We start from the raw sequence: 21,077 nt of genomic DNA, 5'->3' as shown, positions 1-21,077 counted from the left end.
CCATGAACTGGACCCTGCAGCTGAGGAATTGATTTCCCAAGCATTACTAAACCAAAATCAACATAAAAGTCTGTGGGTCATATCACTAAACTAAACACTATATATTTAAATGTATGTGTTGCAAGTTTCAGTAAGAGAGGAATGTGCCTTTTACACCTTTGTGGTGGCCATCAACTTGCTTTTTTGACTCCCAAAGTTATTTATACAGAACTTGCATGCATAAAACAAGTAAGTATTTATCTACACTGGTATATGCATAAACAGAAAAGGCTGTGGGACCACAGCAGGATCCCCAATTACAAGTCAGCCACAACTTTTCTATGTGATTATTGGCTACAGTCAACCTGGAAAAAAAATATTGCTGTTGGATTTTAATGTCTTCATATGCTTTTAAACATCCCTGAGACTAGAAAGGCACTATAGAATTTTGCAAATAAGCAACCTCTTTTCCTCATTGCACAGCATATTTTAAGCAAAGAAAAATGTGTGTGGGAAACAAGCAAATGCACCTTTCAAAATTAATCTGTGGCAGGAATGAAGCTGTCTCCAACTCTAATTTCAGTTTGAAAAAGATTTCAACAAGATATTTCTCCTTGTCAATATATCTAGATGAATTTCTCACAGAGTTTTTTACAGCAGTAGAAAAATCTTGTGAAACCATGCTACAAGTTACATCTTTTAATACACACTGTCTGGCTACATTTTTACCTAGGAAGCATTCACACATGCCTAGACATTCAAATCCTCTGGTGAACTTAATGTTAAGGGCCTTTATTTCAAAATAAAAATGGGCACATTTTCATTTTGTTTCTATAGATTAGTATAATTTATTTTGAGGTTTTATTTAGTGAAACTAAAAATATTCAGCAATGCAAATTGTACTCAGCATTGATCAGAATATCAAGAGGAATTGAGATGTACATGATCTAGCTTTTTTTCTGGTCTCATTCAACTATCTAAGCTCTATTAATACATGTGTATTCTAGTCATAATATAGGTGAACAAATTAAGAGAACAAAGTAATTTAATACACTAATCTAAATTAATACAGTAATTAATAAGTTAATTATATAATACTTCAAGAAATGATTATGAGAACTTAGTGAAGCAATTAAGAAGTCTAAACATTATGGCAGTTTGATGTCACAGTGCTATGAGTGATGTAGTTCAGGCTGCTTTTAAGAAAGCTTTGCTCCTGAAGTAAATTCTTGGGTTCAAATTTTGTCTCTTCTGAAGATCAAGGCAAATGAGCCCCATACTACGTGGAATTGGCTTCAATAGTTCTAGCTCATATATGAAAGAGCAAATGTAAGTCAGTATATTTCCTACCATTGTATTCTCAAGACGTTTCTGGTCACATCATATCCTATTTCTTATTTTCACTTTATAAAATGGAAACTAGAATTCAATTAATTGTTTTCTGATTTTAGCAGGAACATCTATTACATATTTTCCTATAGCTTTCTAAAAAAATATATGTGGACAGAGAATTCGTATGTGAACTTGTCTATTAAAAATTGGGGTCACTACTTACAGCAATGTTTGGCTGTTAATTCTAAATGCAAAAACACACATACATACGGACAACACCAATCATTGAAGTCTTTAAATAATGATAAAAATTAAATGGCTTTCTTCAATATATTATCAAGTAATCTCTGTAATATCCTTCTTTAAACCTATTTTATTTAGTAGGACACACTGTGGTAAACATTATTGGTTGCCCAGTCTGAAAATATCTCCCATCTCTTCTGTACTAACACTGCTGATTTTGTCCAAGTATGAGGAAGGAATGTGCTCAGGGGGAAGTGAATCCTTTATTCCCAGGGTGTGAATTATGCTTGGTTTAAGACATTCATGGTCAATTCATGGCCTGGTGTTAGTTACTGGTTGGGTGTGGGCGTGTGAACTCATCTTGAACAATGAAATATGAAAGGATATTTGTTGGGAAATATTCTGGGACTTTATTGTCTCCTTCTTAAATGAAATGAAATATACAAGATGCTCCAGGAGAACCCAACTTTCTGTGTTTGGCCACAGTCTGTGAGGACAGGATTACTGAAGTTGCTGTAATTATCTTATGATGATAAAAGCCAAGAAAATTGCAGAGAAGTCAAGAAAATTGTGGAGAAGCCTTTTTGGAGGCTCTACATGTTTGAACTGCTGAACTAACTGATCCTAGAAATGCCTGACTTTGAATTTCCAGTTATATTTAAGATGTAATATAATTAATTTTTTTTTATCTCATGTCTTTCAGCATCATATTATCAGATGATTGTTTTACTCTATCTTCTAATGCATTAGTTCTCTGTTTAGTTGTCTTTAACCTGCTATTTAAATCAGTGATTTCCTCAATGGTTCAACAGGTACAAATACTGCATGCTATCATATTTTTGTGTTCTAGAAGTTTAATTTGGTTATTTCTAAATGTGCCTCATCATTTTTGATAGTCTCTTGTTTCTTGATCTTTCATGATTTTTAATTTCTTTTAAATTTTATCTTCTGCTTCTTCAAACATATTATATTCACTTAATCTGCATTTAGTTACTTTAATTTCCAACATGTGATGTTTTTGAGGATTCGATTCTGTTGCTAGTTGTTTCTGCTAATGTTCTGTAAGGTTGGCTTTCTCTTAGTGTTTCTGTGCTTTTTAACTCTTAGTTTAAAACCATTGGCACTTTATCTGTGGGAATTCTCTAGGACTTTGGTTTAAAGGGAAAGGGATTGCTCCAAGTATGATTTGAACATGAGTGTTTTAGACATATGAGACCTAACCTGAGACTACTTTAAATTATATTTTTAGTTTAGGTTTTATAAACCAATGGTTAGTATAAATCCTGGATATCTAAGTGAAGGCTGATTTGTAGCTCAAAATTCTTAGGGAAGACTTTTTTTGTGTGCTTCCTCAAATCTAATCAGTATCAACAGCATACTATTGATGGCCATTCTCTACAGTAACACTTTAGATGTAATTAATTAATTTACATTTAATACTCTAGAAGAATTAATTTACCTGTTTAAATGTGAGATATTGCCAAAATCAAAGGAGACAATTACAGAAAAGAATAGAGCACAGCTCTAACATGGGGAGCTTATTTTTATTTTCATACAAAGTGACAGATATTTTTCTCACACTGTTTAAAATGAAAGCCACTTACATCTTTATCTGCAAAGGTCTCTTCATAAAATACCAGCATCAAAGCAAACTGTACAACGGCATACATCCTTAATAGCTGAGATGTCGATGATGAGAAAGGAACTTCCTTCCCTGTGACCTAGGAAGACAAGAAAGAGCCTTTCCTTTAGATTGCTCCCTGTCTTATTCTTCTCACTGAACTTTACACTAAGTAAAGAGGAGATGGGAAAAAGGAAATTAAAGATTTTGCTATTCTTTTTTTCCAAAATGACTGACATTCATTTTTTTAGGTAAAAAAAAATGTTAGGAAAGTTGTTTTTCATTTCAGAAGCATTATAATTTTGACTTACTCTAACTTACAGAGTTCAATATAAGAATTGATTCAGCAACATGTACTGATGATAAGTGTAAACAAGTGAGCATGAAAATAGGAAATATGAAAATATCTTCATGATTTTATGTGAAAGTATAGCAAAAGAGAAAACGAAAGGTGGTTTTAGGTAGTGTAGATAATTATCCCTCAAAGGGAAAGACTGCCTTACTGGAAACATTTCTCAATTACAGCTTCCCAGAAACTCTACAGTTTTATTTTTATAATGCAGATTTAGGCACCAATACAGTTTTAAATATTCACTTTGGACTATTAAAAAAAAGAAAAAATAATAAATGGATCATAGCTAACTACACTTTTTGAAGCTGACATAAGCAAATTATTTTCACCTATATCAGGTCAGCTCATTGTCACACAACTGAACGTAACCAAAAGTATCTGGGAAGTTTAAACACAACAGTTTTCCTAACTGGATGAGAAAACATCCTTTTCTAGATTAGGATTTTTAAAAGTAATAATATGCAAATAGAACATATGATTTTATTTTCTTGAAATACTGGCTAATTTTTATACTCATAATTATCTTTGAAGTTAGCAGTAGTTTACTCCATTGTTTCTATATTATTACTAATGACAGTTATTTTAATAAGGAATCACAATATATATCCTGAATCATTGGAAATAAATACCTTTTTCATTTCTGTAAGAGGAATTCTAGATTGAAATTGAATTTTTTATCTAATTTCTACTGTTATAAATTTCTGCCTTTTGTTTGGGTTTTTCATGTGATTTCCATATTTAATACTACTACTCTACTACAAATGTATAAAGTTACGATTCAAACCAATAACTGCATCGTCTTGGTATGGCTTTAGACCTTCCATTCTGGAGACCTCAGTTTTCATGAACACAATGCAGGCTAAATCATCTTTAAGCGTTCCTTCATCTCTAGTGTTTAAAGATTCTGACTCAGCCACATCTATCTGTATAGTTTTACATTTCACAAAAGCACTACTATGGGTTTGAATGGATTTGAAAACCGGCATCTGCCACTCTGCCCCACACATCATGCTTCCTGGTAAGAGGCAATGTCTGCCTGGCAGAAGGCACCCCTCATATTGGCCCCTAGGTGGTATGCAACTCACTAAGTTACGTACTACAGAGGGCTGTCTCAGACCAATATTCACCAACCCCAAACTCATGAGCTCTGTATTACCTCTGGGATTTCTTCACTCAGTCCAAGTCTCGGTTTACCTGGACCCCATCCTGGTCCTTTAAATATGACAGAAAATTTATTGAAGCATCCTGGTGTGGCCCAGAATGCAGTCCATATGTAAACTAAATGGTGAAACTAGAAAAATAAAAACATAGCTTATTTAAAATAAGAAAAACTCATAACAAAAATATTAAATACAATAAACCATGCATTTTATTTAACCGTTCAATGTAATTCACATGTATTTTCTCTAATACATAGGTTTTATATAATTTGTTTAAACAGATTAGCAGGCAATTACATTCTAAATTATAATTCATGCAATGAATTTTGTGTCCCTTAAGTTTAAATATATTTTTGTCAATTTTATTGAAGATCCACTAAATTATAATTTTGCAATTAAAAAACAGGTCTTTTGTTTAGAAAATCAGCAAAGTAAAAGGAATAAGTTAAGAGGCTTTCCTTCCAGTGGAATTAACTAGCAGCCTATGCACTTATTATCTGTGTCTAATGACATCCTTTCTAGAGTCCTGCTAAATAGACACTAAGGTTGAATACAGAAACATGCAAAAATATTGCATATCTGTCAAAATATTATATAATTAATATTATTAATTTATTAAATTTTATTTTATCAGGTGCATATTTAAAATATTTTAAAGTAGCCCTTCATTTACCATACTGAGTTACAGACAAACCTGTCTATAAATATGGAATTGTTCAAAGCCATTTCTGATAGTAGGTTCCTCAGCAGTACCATAAGGAAAGGTAGCGTTTGCTTACTGAGTCAAGAGTTTGTGATGAGGCATACAGCAGGAATTCACATTCTTTAAATAAAAACACTGTACATTTGACATGTACAGAAGTTAAGAGTATGCCCACACATGATAAGTACTCAAAAATATGTGCTAACAAGCAGCTATACATACCATACATGTGATAATAATGTATCATAGTACTAAAAACAGTCCTAGAAATTGGACAGCAGTTCTGGACTCTAGAAATAAATATATCTTAAGTGTAGTAATAAATTAATGCAGAAAGAAGTTTGGCTCTGTCAGAATTGTGGTCTCACTGGCATTTCCATTGTCACTTAACAATTTAAATGGCTAGGATTATAAAATGGTTTTTAAAATTGCTTAAATATTACAATAAGGAATCTGAAGCAATTAAGGAACAACATAGGCTTAGTGAACAGAGTTTGGGAAAAAGGAAAATATTAGATGGAAACTTAAGCTGGGGATTTGCAATAATATAGAGAATATTAATATATAAAATATAAAATGTATAATAATAATATAGAAAATTAATGCACTTAGGACTCAAAACACACATTAATATACTTCTCTGTTTTGTTATTTTGAAAACTGCAATTTTATTGCTTTCATTCTCTACACAAGCCACAAGAAATATATGGGAATGTTTTAAAATAAGGAACACTTTATCACTTGTTTGCTTTTCCAGTGCCCTGAAACTACTGGATTCCAAGGGAGAGCAAGGTGAGTGGTCTATGCCTAAAAATAAGGGTGGGGAATAAACCTTTCCAACTAGTGAGGGCCATCCTAAGTTGCTTTTGGTGCCACTGAGGGGAATGTAGGAAATTTAGCTGAATATAAAGAAATAGAAGTGTAAAATGAAAGTATGTATTTTTTTGTAGATACAGGAACTAATTATTACAGCTTGCTGATTTGACATTTTTGACAGTGTAAGTGAGCATCTAGAAGACTAAATCTTAGACTCAGTTGTGACAATTACTATGCTAAAGAAAATGTTTATGTGAGGGCAGAGGCCGGGGGAATTGAAACGGACAGATTCAACCCCACCTCATAAACATCTGTGATGGACTGAATATTGTGTCTCCCCAAATTCTAATATTCCAACTCTTTGTGCAGCTCATGCTGTACAGTTTTCAATCTTTACTTTGTTTCAAATATGAACCCCTTTTCCTCAGCAAGAATGTGCACTTGCTACTTAAAAGATCGGCCATGAAACAGCAGTACCAGCATCACCTGGGAGCTTGTTAGAAGCACAAAATCTGGAACAGAACTCAGACTTGCTGAATTTGCACTTAGTAAAGATCTTTCCATGATTCAGGCACATTAAGCTGTAAAGACTCACTCCTAGAAGACACAGACCAACTCACCTATTTCTTAATCTCCACATTAAGGAGACAAGACTACACCAAATGAAGAAGTAAGTAGCTCTCAATGTATTATTTCTAAACTGATTTCAACTCTATAAAGCTTATTATTAAGAAAGTACTCTTGAAATATTTTTTAGTATTCTCTTGAGAAATATGTTAAGTTCTTAGTAATGCCTAACAGAGTGAGAGGGAGAGAGAAAGATAGAAATGCCCGATAATTGAGAAGAAAGAAGAGAAATAATTAACTTTTCTATTTTGAAGTGTGAGATAAAAATGCCTTTCATTTGCAAAGCCAAAGGCAATTGGTGATGGCCTTTTTGGTATAGTAATGGTTATGTTAAATATTGAGTAGTTGGTTACACTGCTGAGCTGTTAGCAATACACTGCACACAGTAAAAGTTCAATGTTTTAACTTTAAAACTTTGAAGAGGTAGGTTGGGAAAGCAGACCCAACAAGAACCTGTAATTTCCTCCCTTGCTGAATGCTATAAACCCAGTCCCTCGTGAAGAGCTATTGTAGACTGACCTCTTCAGTTTTTTGAGCATTCTTATCTTTTTCTCATTTGCTACTAGTACCTAACCCCAAGAGTGTTTGTGGTGGTCTGCCACTGATGGAACAGAGCTTCACAGACATTCCTCATTCCTCTAGTGCCCAGTGAACAACCAATCCACATGTCTAACAGAAAACTGGTCCAGGGCAAGTCTTAAGGTAGGTGAGGTAATGTGCAGACCTGACCAACTGGTAGTAGCTCCTGACACTTAGATCTAAGAAGAGTAGGCCAAAGGACTCATGTTGAATTTCTAACCAAGGTCATGTAGACTTGAAGCAAATATTTTTCTTATTGTGGTATCAGCCTTAATTATACATTTTACTACTGCTCCTTCTGAATAAATTAATATAATTCAGGTCTTTTCTAAGAAAGAATATGTTTGCAATAAAGCTTTTTTTTTATTCTAGGTAGTAGATACATTTAAAAATTCTTTTAATGAGTTGCTCTCAAATGTATTTTGCCCAGTTTGATTCAAATTTTTGTTTGAGTGCCAGAGTTATTTCCAAATTATTTTATGGTTAAAAATGTTTTTTCTGAGTAGTGTAATGTACTTTCACCTTTCAACACCTGATTTTTCTTTTAAATATAAGATTTAAAAACAGATATAAATTAATTCAGAAAAAACAAAACCAATTACATTACCTGCACCTTAAATGGTTCAAACGTATTAATGGGATGTGTAAGACCATATACAATTTTTTCATTCTCTGCCTGGAATGTCCCTGGAAGATAAATATTAACAATATGATCTTTGACTTTTTGTGAATTAAAGAGCTAATTTAATTTTTTTATTCCCACATGTTTTACTTACCAAAAATTCTATCCCATATAATGAGAGTGCCGGCATAATTTTTGTCTATGCAATAACGGTTTCTGCCTGTGAAACAAAATATTTATTTTGAAAAATAATTATTTTGAAAAACGAAGTTAGGCTTTTGAAACAACTCACTGTATTTTAGAACCCATTCACAAAATGAAGACTTATGCAGCAGAATGATTTTCTGAGGAATGTCTTTTCACTGACAATGCTAGACTTTATTTGCTAGTAAAATATTTTATTGCTAGTAAATAAAGTTTTGTTTTCATTTTATTTATCTTCTGGTTCATTTCACTAAAAAGAGCAAAGATTTCCTTAAAACTGTATATACTTAGAATTATCCCAGACTTAAAAAATTCATGCTCACACTTTTCCAGCTTCTTAAAAATCTGGGATAATTCTAAGTAATTCTATTTTCAGGACTATCAAAGAGTCCTGAAAAAATGAAATGGCCTAGAAAAAAAAGCAATAGGAAATAAATAATATATGCACATTTGTACTTTTTTTAAAATTTTGGAGTGTGTTGTTCTTTCTACCCTTTTTCTCTGCATTTTTTCCAGGAAGAAAACTTTCTACTTAGAGTGAGAATTTATTATTTTTTAATCATAAAAGGTATGTTTAAATTCCATTACCCTTGATTAATTTTATTAACTCATATCATATATATTATTCCTGCTTCAAAGCAAATTGTAATTTAAATTTAAATAGCTGGGCATAGTTTCTTTAATTAAAAAAAAAGTTTAAATAGACACAAGCATATCCACATGATTGCAAATCAAAAAAAAAATAATATTAACCCACCAAGTCACTACCCCAACAAACTCAACTGTCCTCGCATGGTTTCCATCCAGGCAAATGTACATTTGAGAGTGAAGACACAAGTTAAAATTTCCCTCAGTGAAAAAAGAGTGAGGTTGGCTACACAGATGCAAACCATTGCTATATGTGGGCTAAAAAGTGGTTCTCAGTTGGAGGGAGGGAGCATTTTGCCCTTCAGGGGACATGTGGCAGTGTCTGGAGACTTAGTCACAACAGGAAGGGGACGTTGTTGGCATCTAGTATGCAGGGACCAACATCCTATAATACACAGGGTAGCCCCCCTGCCTGCTCCAGATGAAGAACTGTCTTGTCCAAAATGTTAACAGTGCTAAGGCTGAGAAACCCTGACATAAAACAACATGAGGGGGAAGGTGCACTTAAGTTAGAGAACACTAGCAAATATATCTTCTTCAGTGTGGACTTGTTCTTCTCCGTTCCTCATGTTTCACTTACGTGAAGAGAGCCTCAAGAGCATAACACTTCCCCTCTCCACCCCCTTACTAATGATTCTTTCAGGATGGGGGGAACGACTGTTGAGTTTGGAAGTAGAAACTGAGCATGTGCTGCGATCCCATCCTCTCCTCTTCCTAGGGGAGACTGTACTTCTGCGCTGCTCCCTGCCATGCGAAAAGGGCCCTGCCCCTCTTGGGAAGGCAGGCCTTTAGTGTTCCAGTGCTTCCAGGGATGCCTGAAACTGGTCAGACAGACAATAGTATTTACTCTTGATTACTGGCTTCTGTCTGTCAGTATTATGCTTGTGAGATTTATGGAAGTGCTGCATGGCACAGCAGTTTGGGCATTTCCATTGCTATAGATTTCTCCATTTCATGAATAGTCTTCTGAGCATAAATACTTGAGTTATATCTCTTTTTTTCCTATTGCTGATAGGCACATACTTGTACAAGTCTTTTGGTGTACAAATGTAAACGTTTCTGTTATGTCTTAAGTGGTGTCTTTAAACTTCAGGTGCTAGCCACATGGGATTTTTTTCTTTGTCAGACAAATGCAGTGTATGTTGAGTTTGTTCACACAATTTAGACAGGAAAGTGAAGTGTTGTTTACTTTCCTCAAATCCCAACAATATTCAAGATCAGAGACTCTGGCTACACACAGAAATGACCCTGAGCATTGGGTCAAGGAATGGCCTTCAATAGGCTCCTTCAAGATATAAAGGGTATACCACCTCAGCTAGTTAACTCATTTTTCTACTACAACTGAGGAGATCTAGGCCAAAAGGAAAGTCCAAAAGCTACATTTGAAAAGGATTTTGTTTTTTTTCTTTTGATTTTTTTCTCTAGTCCTTGCTTTGGAGATGAGGTTTGTTCAGGTACAAAGGAAGAAATGATGACTATTTGCATAGTGTGTATGGTGACCATGTGGGATGATTGTGATGAAAAGCTTCAAAATGATATTATTTCTAAAGAAATGAAGAAGGAAAGAAAGACCAAATTCCCTTACCATGATGAACTCTATGATGGCTGGGAGTATTAAGAATCAGTTCCAGAGGACCAAGGTTATTGATGACCTGTTTAAAACATAGGGATATTTATACAGTTATCATAAAAATTACATGTAATACTTAAGTACTCACATTAAAATCCCACATGGGTTTGAAGACATTTCAAGTTTCACGATTGGCATCAGTGTTAGAAGTTTCTCTACCTCCTGGTGTTCTTATAAAGGAAACAGCAAACAAATAACTCTATTCTGAGAGACAGGATAACAGTGAGGTTAAGAGCTAGACTGCCTAAATTCAGTTCCTGGATCCTCCATTTATTACTATGTGACTTTGGGAAAATAACGCTTTTTGTAACTCAGTTTCCTCATCTTTAAAACGGAAATAACAACAGTGTACCTGCATAATAATGTTCTGAGGATTACAAATGTCATTATATTTATATACTACTATTGTCAAGCACTCTTACCCCAGGTTTCATGTCCTTGTTTATTCTTCAACTTTCAACTATGTATCTGATGATTTATGTAGAGCATAACCAAAGGAAGGAAGACATAATATTATATTCATTTTCCAGAGCTGGTTTAACATAATAATAGACCATGTAGCAATGACTTACTACTGCAGTGTCTATTACATTATCATGATCCTGCTTATTCGAATAGAATCCTAAATGGTCTCTTACCTGTAGATGTACCATCTTCCAGTCTATTCTAGAAGCACAATGCAAATATGTACATTGCTTTTTTTTTTTTTGCAATTAAGACCCTTCAAAATCTGGTCACAGCTTTCTAATGCTCTCTATCAACATTTCTCAGTAACAATCTCCTTTGAATCTGCAAATTCTAAGGTGTGTAGGAACCAACTAGGTGTCATAAACAAGCAGAGCAGGCCATATGTAAGACATTCAGCATGTTATACAATTAATATTGAGCAATATGGAAACACTTTATCTCAATTTACATTATACTTTCTTCCATTAACCATGGAAGATAACAAAATATTTTCTTTAATCATATCTAAATGGATTTGTTAGAGCCAACTAGTGACAAAATCAAAATACTGCTATGGTATTTTAAGAAATCACTCTAGAATTAACTTTCATTTAAAGAATATATGAAGAAAAATGAAATAAATTAAATGAGGCATACAGGAAAAAAGAAAACAGCCACTGACAATCATGGCACTGATGAATTTGGCAATGAGTCAGTGTATGGAAAAAAAAGAAAACAGAGATGAGACCACTTAGGATGAAAACACATTTAAGATACATAACCAAATGCAGTGTGGGACTACTGTTTGAATACTGATTTGAAGAAACCAAACATAGAAGACACTTTAGAGGCAATAAGGAAAAATTGATTATGAATAGGGTATTACATGATTACATGAAATAGGGTATTACATGAATAGAGTATTACATGATTACATGATTAAAAAATACTGCTTTTATTGGACATTAAAGTAACATTGTATTGTGTAAGAAAAGATACTTTTTTTAGAGTTGTATAACAGAAGTAAACATGACACAAGAGCTATGTTTTTCTACAAAATATTTGACAATGGCAAAGAAAAGAAAAAAGAATAACTGATGAACATGAATCAACATCATAAGATTTTGAAGTGATGGAGATCATAAATTCATGCTATTATTCTCTCTACTGTCCTGAATGTTTGAAAAATTTTACTATAAAATTTTAAATAAAAGAAATGGACACTTCGGTCATATATAGCAATGCTTAGTTAGCCAGTTGAAAATATTAATAGACCCCTAAATTCCCCCAAATAGTTGGAGATTGCAACTCTTTCTTTAGCAGGATTTAATAATGTTTTTGGCAATCTCTGACATTAAAACACCCCATTTATAATTGCTCTGCAAATGGGAACAGCCACACAGTCAGTAGCCACACAGTCCTCAGTTTGTGGGGTCCTGTACCCTCTTGATGTAGAAGCTGCTGCAGTGTTGTCAAATAACGAGACTGTCCCACAACAGGGCAGGAGCCAACATCATTTTCTTGTTAGCCCCATTGTTCACACACCTGAAACAGTCCTTGCCACCTACCCTGCACCTCTGCTTCTAAGAGATTTTTACTTTCCATTTTGGAACAGACAGAAATGTTTGCATGCAAATGATGTTTAATATTATGTGTTGTATGTTGATTTAGGGTTCTCTCTCTCATCCTTCCCTCTTTCCCTCTGTCTCTCCCTCCTCTCTTCCTTCCCTCTCTCCTTTCTTTTTATTCTCCCCTTTTTCTATCCTGAAATTTTATCACCATTTTTAAAGTATTTCCATGAGAAATGTCTTAAGAGTTCTAAACAACAGACTTTTGGTTAACTCATAGAACAGAACTCATTTACACACGAACTATCTGCATTTTTAAATTTCAGTGTTCAAAATAGTGTGAATTAATGCCCTTTAATCAGACTGTATTCCAATGAAATGAGGCACAAAAATTATTATCCCTCAAATGCAGTATTAATTTTCAGGCACTGGGAAGGGAGTAAGTAGGAATAACACTGTATGTCATTGGACTACATTGCTTTGTACTTGGTGGAAAAATATTTGTTGGGAAGAAGAATGGTGATGGATAGAGAACAAGAGAGTGGGGTTTCTCAGCAGTCTGAACATTGAAATCTGATGCTTTGCTTAGGCTTTGTATCTCTGGTGGAGAACCATATGGGAAAGGAGAAAAACATTTTATCCTTGTTTGTCTCTTTGGTGCCTAACATGTGTTACAAAAAACAGACAACAAAAGGGGGTGGAGGAGAATACATGGACTGGCTTCTGCTACCCAGATGCACTTCTGATCCTTAGTCCTGGTGTACGTGCTGCCAGATTTAAAGCCACACAAATGGTGAGTGCATTCAGATGATGGGAGTCTTGGCGGGCTGTGTTATTTTTTTAATGTCAAGCACTTTTTCTCAAAGAAAATCTTTTGCTCCTGCAGGCTAAAGAATGGTGATATCAATATTGAAAGTTCTTCTTTTTTTTAGTTAAAAGCCAAGTACAACACAGGCAACCACAGTTAAATTCCTGGTAGTTCCTATAAGTACCTTGGAGCTGGGAAGACCACCTCAGTGTGGGAGATGATTCATCATTCAGACAGCCCAGTCAGAGTCTCTCTTGTAAAACACCCTTCTGACTCAAAGTCATGGAGAAGTCATTAATAGTTAATAAGGGTCTAGCATAATGACTTAATTATCACCCACTTTTGCAAATCCAGTCATTTAGCAATTCAACCACATCTAGCTTTGAATCACTTCCTGAAAATATGTTACTGTGGAAATAATTGTGGCTATTCTCCTTTTTAGAAGAAGTTATTTACTTGTCTTGTTTTTATATTTAGATTTATTTAATTTAAATTATAAAATTTCAGAATCTATAAAAAGATTCAAAATAATATAGTCCAATACTCTACTATTTTTTTTAAAAAAGCATAAAACTGAAGCTCAGAGAAATTAAATTACTAATACAACTTCCGATAGCTTGGAGGAAACCCTACAGTCTTCTCAGGTTCAGCTCAGGAATCTTTCTATTTTTCTATCATATTGCTTTTAAGAGATACAGCAATTTTCCCATCAAATGAAAGTAATTTATACTTTCAGAAGTTTAATGGAAAATGATAACTACATGTTTTTTGACTACATTTCAGTTAAAATGAATCCAGATAATTATAAACAGCCCAGGGATTTCAGCTTCTAAACTGTCTCTCATGGTATTTCAGGCATTTCTAGTATTTCTTGAGTCTCTAAAGCAGTGGTCTAAATCTTGTATCCTATAGTTTTGTGTCAGGGTTTCATAACCTGAGGACCAGATGCCTAGAAAGACCAGGGATGGGTTTCAGAAGATCGAGAATACCTGAAGTGTCAAACCAAATTTTATGAATATATGCCTATGGATATTTTTAGGGGGGAAACTGCCATTTCCATCGTACACTCAAAGAGATACAAAAGTCTGCAGAGGTTAAGAACCAATTTCCTAAATAGAGAGCTTTTGATGACTTCCTTTTTTGCACTTTTTATTTCTATTGTGTTTTTAGTTTTATTAAAACTTGGGGGCTAGTTTCTCACCCAAACTTCAGAAACAGTAATTTATGCATTTTCCCCATTTATTCAAATTGTTTTCCAAAAAGATCATTTCTTGAATGGCTTTTACTTGTATACTAATAAATATTATTATAAATGAACAAATAATAAAAAATGACTGTTGTATAATAATAAGGGCCATCCATTCTATCAATTAACTTTTCTAGCAGAACTGCTCTGGATCATTCTCCAGACTCATCACAAATTCTTTATTTCTCTCTCCCCAGTATTGCAGGGATGGGGAGGAAGAGTTAAATATAAATGTTAAGAGAACCAGAGCCATGAGACTTCATCATCTTACCATCGAAATAAAATGAACTCCATGTAAGACTCCTTATATGAGCTAAATAAAGTCCCAAATATTTGGAATTCAAAGCACACTCTTCCCCAACACTGGTTTCCAATGTCTTTCTTCAGTCTATACGACCTTATTCTTGTCCCGACTTGCTGGAATCCTGTTCTTCCTTCCAGACTTCCTAAATTTTCGAAGCACTCTTCTTGATATTTCCAATGAGAAATTTGTTTTCCTTTCTCCTAGTAGACATTGAGATATCACTAATTGTTGTGTAATACTGTTCTGTGTCCTAGTTATTTGTGTTCATTTCCTGTAGTATACTGCAAGTTATGTGAAGATAGAAACTTTGCCTTAGCCTTACGTTTCTCACCGCACATACAGCATTGTTATGCATACAGTGATTGAGCAAAAAAATTATACTGAGTTGATAAATCCATTTCACTCCCTCCACACCCCTATGCCTTTATAGTAGTGGTTCTCAAATTGGGGGATGGGGCTGGATTGTGGTCCCAGGGGACATTTGGCAATGTCTGGAGATATTTCTGGCTGTCACAACTGGGAGAAGTGCTATGGAAACCCAGTGAGTAGTAAAGTTTAGTGCTGCTGAACATACTACAATGCCCAGGGCAGGTCCCCAAAATAAGAATTATGTGGTCCAAAATGTCAATAGTGCCGAGGCTGATAAATCCTGTTTTGTAGGTATGAACATTTTGCTGTGCTTTAGTCTTGCAGATCAGGAAGGAAACAGTGTATAGTTTCTCTATTCTGCTTTTGGAGGCAGGAGGAAGGGTACATTAGGGAATGAGCTAGGTGGTCACTCCCAAGGCTAGAGGTAAAACATGAATCTGTAAGTGGACTTAGAGTTTAAAGCCAGGAAAGCAAGTTCAGACATACTCTTTGATCTACTGACTTAGAAAATTAATAGGTAGAATGAAGAGGCTAAACCACCCCCAAAGCAGGAAAATAGAAAATTACAGAGACTAGATGATGGGATAGTTGGATTCTGATGACCACTGGCAGATAAGTTTCTTGACTTATTGTTGTATTTTTTCAGTACAGCTTTGTAAGGGATTCAGTTTGAATGAAAAGAACCAGAGATGGAAAATATAGGTTCCTATCACCAAGCAATTTTGAATAGTCTTTTGAGAGTTCTTATGATACCCCCTTTCCTCTTGCCCTGCAGTCACACTTCCAGTGAGTTCAATGACTTAGGCCTAAAAGATAAATGAAACTTCCATTGTATATAGGTTACCAGCCTGGAGAATTTTATTCTGGAAATGGATAAATTAAGTATTTGTGGTTAATCAAATAATTAAATGCTCTCTATGAACTGACTGCAATTAATTATTTCCATAATATAGGTCTCAGGAGTTTTCTGATTATCTTACATTACCTAAAAAACATACCTCTACAGGTATTTCTATTTGAAATTGAAGAATCACTTAGAGTTGAATTCTATAAAGCATCAAAATAAATATATTAATGTCCTGTCCAAAATTATTTCTTATAAAATTCACTTATTCCATTCTACATGTTCCCTAACTATTTTCCCTGATTCTTCTGATTGGGAAGCATTGGTGAGATTTTTGTAGTTCAATTAAGGGCATGCAAATGATTAACAAATGGTCAAGTTGGAGGGCAAGACTTGCTCTCAACAAAAATATTCGGTTAATTCAAAATTATTTTGCTTGCCTGAATTTCTTGGAAAATTGCCTCCTTTTATCCCACTCTGACTATTGAGATTAGAGAAGAAACTTTCTAAATCTAATTTAAAAACTATTATTTTGTCAAATTTTAGCATAACATTGGAAACATCACATTATATTTCTATCCTTCAGCTTTTCTACCTGGAAATGGGTACTAAAAATACTGAAATATAATAGTGAAAGGCCATAGGAATATTTTTAACCACTTTTCAGAAAGAGGGTATGGGCCTATAGTTAATTATAAAGAAATTTCCAAACAAGAGATGCTTACAAATATTCATGCTTCCTGTCTGAGAGGGAAAAATAATAATAGGGAAAATATGTCCTATGAAGTATGTGTTTTACAGAATCTTCATTATAAAAATGAATGTGCTGAAAAAGATTGGATTAAAGATGGTGGTTTGAGAGGAGAGACTTCCTCCTAAAACTGGATACAATTAGAAAATACAGTTGGCGCAACTAATCCCAAGATAGCAACAGGAAAGAGGATGGCATCAGACTGCACACACCTGGAGAAAATAGCAGACCTCACTGAATGGGGTAACGTACCAGAGCTGTGGCTCCGCAGAACCCTAGCCCTTCCCCTACCCCTGCTCACTGGTGGGAGGAAGAGAAACTGATCAGGGAGGGAGTGGAAGGCTTGAGACTGCTGAGTATCTAGCTCCGGAAATCTGCTCTGTGAGCACAAACCTACATTTCATGGTGCTTTCATGAGACTCACATGACTATTGGGTTGGGAAGTTAATACAGGCAGAGTTCCTGGGGAGACTGGGATTCCGGCTGCTTGTGGAAAGCAGGGATCCATATCCAGCTGCTCTGGGACAAAAACTTATACCTGTGTGGTCTGCACACTGTTCAGACAGTGGAGATAGGCACAGGAGCCAAGAAGCAGAGAACAGCTCTTTCCTCCCCCCAGGCACCAATACCGCTCCCATGCGACCCCCGACATTGCTTCAGGAGCTGAGCAACCCCAAGAACTACAGCTTCGGGACACTAGAGGGCACCATATACAAACATGAAACACCAAAGGAACCTTGTCCAGAGTAAAATTATTAATACAACTCCAGAGAAAGATTTAAATGATATGGACCTCGTGACTCTTCCTGAAAGGGAGTTCAAATAAAAATCATCAACATTCTAATGGAGGTACAGAAAGACATCCAAGAACTCAGGAATGAATTCAGGTCAGAGATCCAATCGTTGAAGAGCACGATGGAGGGTATTAAAAGCAGGTTGGATATAGTGGAGGAGACAATAAATGAAACAGGAACTAGAGAAGAGGAATACAAAGAAGCTGAGGCACAGAAAGAAAAAAGGATCTCTAAGAATAAAAGAATATTGAGAGAACTGTGTGACCAATCCAAGCAGAACAATATTTGCATTATAGGGATACCAGAAGAAGAAGAGAGAGAGAGACAAAGGGATAGAAAGTGTCTTTGAGGAGTAGTTGTTGAAAATTTCCACAGTCTGGGGAAGGACATAGTCTCTCAGGCCATGGAGATCCATAGATCTCCCAACACAAGGGACCCAAGGAGGACAACACCAAGACACATAGTAATTAAAATGGGAAAGATCAAGCATAAGAAAAGACTGCTAAAAGCAGCCAGAGAGAGAAATAAGATCACATACAAAGGAAAGCCCATCAGGCTAACATCAGACTTCTCAGCAGAAACCTTACAGGCCAGAAGGAAGTGGCATGATGCATTTAATGCCATGAAGCAGAAGGGCCTGGAACCAAGATTACTTTATCCGGCAAGATTATCATTTAAATTTGAAGGAGAGATTAAACAATTGCCAGATAAGCAAAAGCTGAGAGAGTTTACCTCCCACAAACCATCTCTGCAGTCTATTTTGGAGGGACTGCTATAGATGGAAGTGTTCCTAGGGTTGGATAGCTGTCACCAGAGGTAGTAAAACCATGGTAGGGAGGGTGGAGCAGCTGATTGTGAGGCAAATGCAAAATTAAATTGACTATCCCCAAAGTCAATCAAGGGATAGACAGAAAGTACAGAATTTGATACCTAATATATAAAGAATGAAGGAGGAAGAAAAAAGGGGAGAAATAGAAAAGAACCTTTAGATTGTGTTTGTAACAGCATACTAAGTGAGTTAAGGAAAGTATTTTCCTCTTAGTAAGGAAAGTAACCTGGAACCTTTGGTAACCACAAATCTAAAGAGGCATAGGGAGGGATGTGCAACACAGAGAAGACAAGTAGTGAATCTACAGCATCTTACTATGCTGATGAACAGTGACTGTAATGGGGCTTGTGGGGGGGATTTGGTGAAGTGGGGAATCTAGTAACCGTAATGTTCTTCATGTAATTGTAGATTAATGATAATAAAATGAATTAAAAAAATGAATGTGCTAACAATATGATAAATGCTGATGAAGTGAAACGAAATCTCCATAGTAGGAAAATGCCTGCATTCATATAAGCATAGGCTAAAGGGATGCCATTGACTCTAGTCAAGATTTTCTTTACAGCATCAGCACGATTGATGTTTCAGAGGGACCCTGACAACTGTGGGCTTCCTTGTTTCAGTGAAGTCAGTATTTAAGGGAAATACTATGCCAGCTCCTAATATATTTATCATCTGATATAAAAATCATTGTCATGTTAGATTTGACTGAGAAATCGATGCTTGAAGTACATCCTGAAAACATCAGAACTTTTAAGGTAAACTAGTGGCAAGATTCAAGACAAAACCAAACCAAAATTAAATGGACTAACAGCTTATACCATGATTAGTTGGCTTTTCCCTGTCCAATTTTCATTCCTCCCTCCCTCTCTCCCTCCTCCTTTCTCTCTGTTTTATTCCCCTTCCTTTCTTCTTTCCAACTACTAACCTTCTTTCTTTCACCTATCTCTCTCTCTATCTAGTCATATGTCAATGTGTATTTGTGTATAAAAAATTTGGAGAATCTTTTATTTAGAAAGATTTATCATTAACTATAGGCTCATGCATATCTTTTGAAAAGTAGGTGGTACAATTATTTCTATGACTTTCAATAATATAGTCCAGTATTTTAGTCATATTTACAGATAGAAAATCAAAAAGGCAAACTATTAATGTATATACATATGTTTTTCATTATTAAATATATTTTTCATATGTATTAAATATTAAATATATACTCATATGCCAATCAGCAACTACTTTTCTGAAACTACCAATAACTTTTTGATTAGCACTATAAATAAGTGATTTCAGATCATTAAAACTGGTATTTATAAATACTTGTCAAAGTCTCTTATTAAAATCTACTTGCATAATAAACAGAGCACAAAGTCTTTTGTCAACCAGTCCATTCATTCTGAAAAAATTTATTCAATTTCTATGGATCTTACTAGGATTTTGGAGTAAAAATAATTAAAGTGATACATAGGCACTTCCCACAGGAAGCTTATTTTTATGTGGACTCTTCATGAAAAGGTAAAACTATGTTAGAAAAAAAGAAAGGTTTTACAAAAGTTATTTTCTTCAGAGAGGGGATTAAAGATTGCAGCATGAAAGGTGGGACAGAGACCTCATAAAACCACATATAATATGAAAATATAATTAATACAACTAATCCTGAAAGAGCAACAGGAAAGAAAGCTGAGCCAGATGGCATACACCTGGAGGAAAGAACAGACCTCATGGAAAAGGGTAACGTACCAAAGCCATGAATGATGGAACCCAAGCCATTCCCCCAGCCCAGCTCACTGATGGGAGAAAGAGAAACAGAGTGGGGAGGGAGTGGAGGCCTGGGACTGCTGAGCACCAGGCCCTGGAGATCTGCTCTGGGAGCACAAATACACATTGCATGGTGCTATGATGATTAGTGGAGTTGGAAAACTAAGACAGGCAGAATACCTGGGGAGACTGAGATTCCAGCTGCTAGTGGAAAACAGAGATCTATATCTGGCTGAGGTGGGCAAGCAGTTTGAGAGACTTCCTAAAAGGAAGAGGGCTGCTAAAGGGTAAAGAATTTCACAGAGCTTATTTTTCAGAAGAAAGGACGGGTAAACAAAATTGTCCCAATGCACTCTGCCTAGCAGGTTGGGAACTTCCACAATCTTCAGGCGCTCCATCCCCCTGGCTGGAGCATAACTCCAAGACCCCCCATCGGGATATGCAGCCTGCTGCACCTTCCTCCCAACCAGCCCTCACCTGAATTGCAAACTGGCAGTCCCTGCCCTAGTGTCAGGCCAGACGTGGTTCAAAGAAAAATCTCAACAACACCAGAAAAAGTTTGAGTGAGGCTGAACTAATAAAACTTCCTGAAAGAGACTTCAAAATAAAAATGATAAACATGATCCTGGAGGTACAGAAAAATATTCAAGAACTCAGGCATGAATTTAGGACAGAGATCCAGTCATTGAGGAACACAATGGAGGCTATCAAAAGCAGTACAGTGGAGGAGATGATAAATGAAACAGAAATTAGAGAAGAGGAATACAGAGAAGCTGAAGCACAGAGAGAAAAAAGGATCTCTAGGAATGAAAGAATACTGAGAAAACTGTGTGAACAATCCAA

The 21,077-nt window shown here is 35.4% G+C and overlaps 1 protein-coding gene across 2 annotated transcripts in view; it reads right to left on the bottom strand.

Annotated features, from left to right (window-relative positions):
* Nucleotides 1-21,077, bottom strand: part of AGMO (alkylglycerol monooxygenase) — a 390,540-nt gene that overhangs the window by 151,373 nt on the left and 218,090 nt on the right. For both annotated transcript variants that reach the window (XM_037019894.2, XM_037019895.2), the window contains 5 exons: nucleotides 10,472-10,538; nucleotides 8,189-8,254; nucleotides 8,020-8,099; nucleotides 4,684-4,818; nucleotides 3,159-3,275 (listed from right to left, as the gene is read on the bottom strand). In XM_037019894.2, coding sequence (XP_036875789.2) covers nucleotides 3,159-3,275; nucleotides 4,684-4,818; nucleotides 8,020-8,099; nucleotides 8,189-8,254; nucleotides 10,472-10,538 — 465 coding nt within the window. The remainder of the gene's footprint in view (nucleotides 1-3,158; nucleotides 3,276-4,683; nucleotides 4,819-8,019; nucleotides 8,100-8,188; nucleotides 8,255-10,471; nucleotides 10,539-21,077) is intronic.

Source organism: Manis javanica, chromosome 6 (genome assembly GCF_040802235.1).
Source record: "Manis javanica isolate MJ-LG chromosome 6, MJ_LKY, whole genome shotgun sequence".
Lineage (NCBI taxonomy): Eukaryota > Metazoa > Chordata > Mammalia > Pholidota > Manidae > Manis > Manis javanica.
This window is presented reverse-complemented; position numbering and strand designations above follow the sequence as displayed.